The 4,989-nt window shown below is 38.3% G+C and overlaps 1 protein-coding gene across 7 annotated transcripts in view; it reads right to left on the bottom strand.

Moving 5' to 3' along the window:
- PIAS2 (protein inhibitor of activated STAT 2) overlaps window positions 1–4,989 on the bottom strand; it is a 70,515-nt gene that overhangs the window by 17,921 nt on the left and 47,605 nt on the right. For all 7 annotated transcript variants that reach the window (XM_014452541.2, XM_014452543.2, XM_014452545.2 and 4 more), the window contains 2 exons: window positions 3,707–3,840; window positions 1,771–1,942 (listed from right to left, as the gene is read on the bottom strand). In XM_014452541.2, the coding sequence (XP_014308027.1) occupies window positions 1,771–1,942; window positions 3,707–3,840 (306 nt within the window). The remainder of the gene's footprint in view (window positions 1–1,770; window positions 1,943–3,706; window positions 3,841–4,989) is intronic.

Genomic DNA, 4,989 nt, shown 5'->3' with positions numbered 1-4,989 from the left:
TAAGTAGCGATATGAAATACTTCTCTTATTTGCTTGCAGAGTACGCAGGACTGTTCACCGCCTCAGTCATCCATTTACTGATACCTGATATTTTCTAATCTGAGTAGTATGAGGAAGATTTTCTAGCAAGAGTAAGGACAACCTCTAGAGCTCCTGCTTGACATCTTAGTGTGCCAAAGTCTGTGCTGATTTAGCTCAGTAGATAGAGGCATCTTGGGGGGAAGAGAAGGAGGCTGGAGGGAGTCAATGGGGGGAAAAGGGGGACATATGTAATATTTTCAACAATAAAGAATTCTTTAAAAAAAAGCTTTTGACATGTTGCTGCCTCCTCATAGAATTGGCAAATACACAGGCATATGTATGTATACATTATCAATGTGTACACATATATTTTTTAAATTTTATAGTCTTATGCATAATTTCGTAGTACAAAGGTAAATTGCTAGAATGTTGCAAGACAGTGAATATTAGTATTCTAGAATGTATACTGGATCACTGAATTTATCACATTTGATCCACACTTAAATATCTAAAAACGGGTTAACTTGAATTGTTATCCTAAAGCCTGAAATTCATCACGTGCTCCCTCCCACTTTACAATCATAAAAATATTAATATAATTTTGCAACCAATTCCTAATGATCTTTAATCCAGAGAAATACATTATTAACCTCTATTTTTTGTTTCCTATCTTTAGAATACCTCCATATTAATGACAAAACAACATTCAATTTCCAGAGAATAGGGTAGGGACATAATATTTAAAATGATCTTTTCATGTAGAAAAATATCAGAGGTTTTCTAAATGTCTTAAATTAAGGTGCCAGTTTCTTCTGATAGATACTACATCAGTGATGGTGAACCTTTTGAGCTCGGCGTGTCAGCATTTTGAAAAACCCTAACTTAACTGGTGCTGTGTTACATACAGAAATTTTTTGATATTTGCAACCATAGTAAAACAAAGACTTATATTTTTGATATTTATTTTATATATTTAAATGCCATTTAACAAAGAAAAATCAACAAAAAAAATGAGTTTGCATATCACCTCTGACACGCATGTCATAGGTTCGCCATCACTGTACTACATGATTGCATTTAAGGAGTATAGTAGAGTATGCAAGGAAGAGGTTAGAAGAATCACTATCAAAATGTTAACAGTGGTTATCTGTAGGCAGAATGCTTTTTACCTCTGGTGCTCTGTAAAACTATAAGTTTTACTAAAACAGTGCCTCTTAAAAAATAACTGCTCACAAAATTTCTAGACTAAAACGTAAAATAAGATTTCCTGGTTTTTCATTTCTATTCCTTCTGATTTGCCAGACACTGAGGCTAAGTTCTTTCATAATCTTATTGAAATCTTAAAAAAATCTCATGAGGTAGGCATTTTCTAACTCCACTGTACAGAACAGAAACAGGAAGCTCAAGCAAGTTAAATATTTCATCCAACATCATGAATGAGTAAGCAATGGTATCAAACTTGGAATCCACACTTGTCAGATTCCTAATTCCATAGGCTTCTTTCTGTTGGTCTGTGATGCCAAATTTGCTCCTTACATGAAATACTTACACGTGAGAAGATTTCAACTCTTACTTCCCAAAGATGGGAATATTTTCTTCATTTAAATATTGAAAATACTTCAACTAAACAAAGGCAAATTAAAATAGCATTCTATGATTATGTAACTATCAAAGAGACATGTACAAACCTATCCCAATAACAATTAGTTCTAAGTGTAATAAAAAGTAATAAACTATAAATTAACAAACCCTTTGGTTGGGCTGCTTTGTGTTTCTGACATAAAGATGCACTTCCTTTTGGCAGGAGGGTCTTCCTCTTCATCAGAAGAGCTTTCTATTGTTAGGTCTATAACATCCACTTTCTTCTTGCTTGCCTCATTGGCTACAGTCACTGAACAAGGCTTACTGAGGACACTTGAACCTGCATGTAGGGAACAGAAAAAAAAGAAAAAACTTAAGGTTGTGACACAAACTCTAGCCACAGGAGTCTTAACTGTGCAGCAGCATGCCAGTAAAGCTACATACCCTGTCCCACAGAAAGAGACCAACTCCCTAACTCCAGACATCTCTCTGTAAAATGACTACTAACCTGGAGAGACAGAGTGAGCTCTATGCCTTGACAGGCCAAAAGCCTCCTTCAAACATGCTCTTAGTTATCTCCCTGGTACTACCAATGGATATGCACATATCCTGCTGCTCACGGTGTCTCAGCAAGTAAGCAGTCATTTTAAAGACAGACATCTGGAGTTAGGGGGCTGATCTCCGGCCATGAGAAAGAATACGTGGTGCCACTGACTGTGTTTTCACAGACTTGTTGCAGTGTTCAGTCAGAATCAGAATTTTCCATTCTAGCAAAGCAAGGGTGCTCATGTCAAAGAATGCATAGACTTTTCACCAGAACTTGACAAAAATTTTCACCATGAAAAAACCCCAAACTTCTCACTTGTTATTCAGACATTTAAAATTTTTCTTATAAACTGTCTGTCTACTAATCACCTAGGTTCTCCTTTCTGCCCATTATGATAGTCTCATACGCTCACCATTTCATAGAAAGTATATTGTGCCCTGCAATCTGTGTAGCAGTAAATGAATGCTAGTTGATAATGAAAAAGCAGCAGCAAGTAATCAACTAAATCACTATTTCTCTGAAAGATGCGGGAAACTTTTCCTTCATCATTCCACCCATTGGTTCAGTAACAATCACAGGAGATTGATTAACATTGACATTAATCCTGAACTTTTCCTCTCTTCTTACTCTGAACATCTATTATCCATTACATTATTACAACATCAATTACAGTCAAAACAAAACTCAAATGCAGTGAGTGAGTAGCCTATGTCAGATAAAAAGAAGTTTTAAGTTCACCTATGGGTTTCAATTACTCAAACTGCCTTTTGTTTCCCCACTCAGTGTGGACAGCTGCAGGGAACTGGAGGATTAGTACTCATCCCAAGGCAATGGTAAAATTCCTTTCCACTTTTTTTTAGCAACTAACCTTTGACCACCTTCCTCTACCCTCCCTTAATGGATGAAGTAATCTCTCTAACCACACCTTGACAGGTACCAAAACAGGTACTCTAAAAACAATTCTGAAAAACTGGCCATAGAAATGTCATTTATAATTTTTCATTTTGTAACAAACACCATATATTAAAATAATTTTAGATGATTTTTTTTCATTTACATTACATATGAAAAATAACTATTAAAAGGCTGGTTAAAAGAATGGTATATAAACTTGGGCACATTTCTTAAAAGAAAGAATAAAAACCAGTTGGAGGAAATTACCTATGTAACGGATGATCAAAAGATAAAGTTAGCAGCCCTAGCCGGTTGCTCAATGGTTATAGCATTGGCCCTCGGACTGAAAGGTCACAGGTTTGATTCCAGTCAAGGGCACATACCTCATTTGCAAGCCCGATCCCAGCCCTGATCAAGGTGCATGCGGAAGGCAACTGATTGATGTGGTCACTCTCACATCAATGTTTCTTTCTCTGTCCCCCCCCCCCCCCCCGCCTTCACCCCTTTCTAAAAATCAAGGGGAAAAATATCCTCGGGTGAGAATTAACACACACAAAGTTAGCAAACTGAGCTTCAAATGAAGTTCTAGTGGCCAATGTTAAGGATAAAGATAATGCTGCAGGAGTCTCACTGCTTTGATCTCTGCTGACATTCTACACATACTTTCTATTTTTGTGCATGGTTGGCTGGATACTTTCATAGCTTCTTTCTTCGGTCTCATTGGACACCAAGAGCCATCTTCTTGGAATTTGATCTCATCCACATCAGAACAGTCACTGAGAATTTCCATAAAAAGGCTATAAACCAAGTAAGTAGAAAAATGTAATCAGTGGCCTTGTTCAAAAGTGAAATTATAACAAAGAAGTATTTATTACATTGGAGACAAAAGTAATGCTGACTTCAGTTTGTTTGTTTTGGTATTTCAATACTTCAGACTTTAGGACAACTATTATACCCCCTTCCTTCTATATTTTAGATCTTTAAAGGGCAATAAAAGAGTTAAATGACTTACTGAGTCATCTAAAAAATAGTGGCTAAACAGAAATTGATTGTAGTAAAGAACAACCTTCAATACAACACATAAAATACACAAAAGCAAACAGAAATGTTATTATACAAAATCTAACTTATAAGCTTATATTATCAAGGAAAAAGAATCATAGAGGTGGGGGAAAGAAGAAGGAATAGCAATATAAGTCTCAATAAATTTTTTAAATAACTAAGCATACAAACTATGTCCTATGACCAAAATAAAATTAAATTTAAAATCATCATCAGAAAAATATCTGGAAAATCCTCATATATTTGAAAATTTACAAACAACCCATGAGACAAAAAAAAACAAAACCCAAAAACACAAAAATAAATTAGCAAGTATTTTAAACTTTATGAAAGTAAAAATATAACAAAATTTGTGAAATGTTGCTAAAGCAGTACCTTAAAGGAAAATTTATAGCACTAATACTAATATATAAAAAGCCAGGGGCCGTCACGACCAAAGCAACCAGACAGACGACGAACAGTAGGCTGCGTGGGGCAACCAGGCCGGCAGGGGTGTTAGTGAGGGACAACCAAATGACTGAGCAGCAGTCTGTGTGGGGCGACCAGGCAGGTGGGGGCGGGGGGGGAGACATTTGGGAGCAACCAGGCCGGCGGGGGGCAGTAAGGGGCGGCCAGGCCAGCAGGGGGGTGGGGGGAGTTGGGGGCAACCAGGCTGACAAGGGGGGCAGTAAAAGGTGACCAGGCCAGCGGGGAGGGCAGTTGGGAGTGACCAGGCTGGTGGGGGAGGACCAGTATGGGGTGGCCAGGCTGGTGGGCGGGGGGGACAGTAAGGGGCGGCCAGGCCAGGGTGGGGGGCAGTTGGCGGCGACCAGGCCGGCAGGGGGGGGCAGTTAGGGGTGATCAGGCCAGCAGCAAAGGCTGGTTAGGGGTGATCAGGCTGCGGG

This window comes from Myotis lucifugus, unplaced genomic scaffold, assembly GCF_000147115.1.
Source record: "Myotis lucifugus unplaced genomic scaffold, Myoluc2.0 scaffold_16, whole genome shotgun sequence".
Taxonomy (NCBI): Eukaryota; Metazoa; Chordata; class Mammalia; order Chiroptera; family Vespertilionidae; genus Myotis; species Myotis lucifugus.
This window is presented reverse-complemented; position numbering and strand designations above follow the sequence as displayed.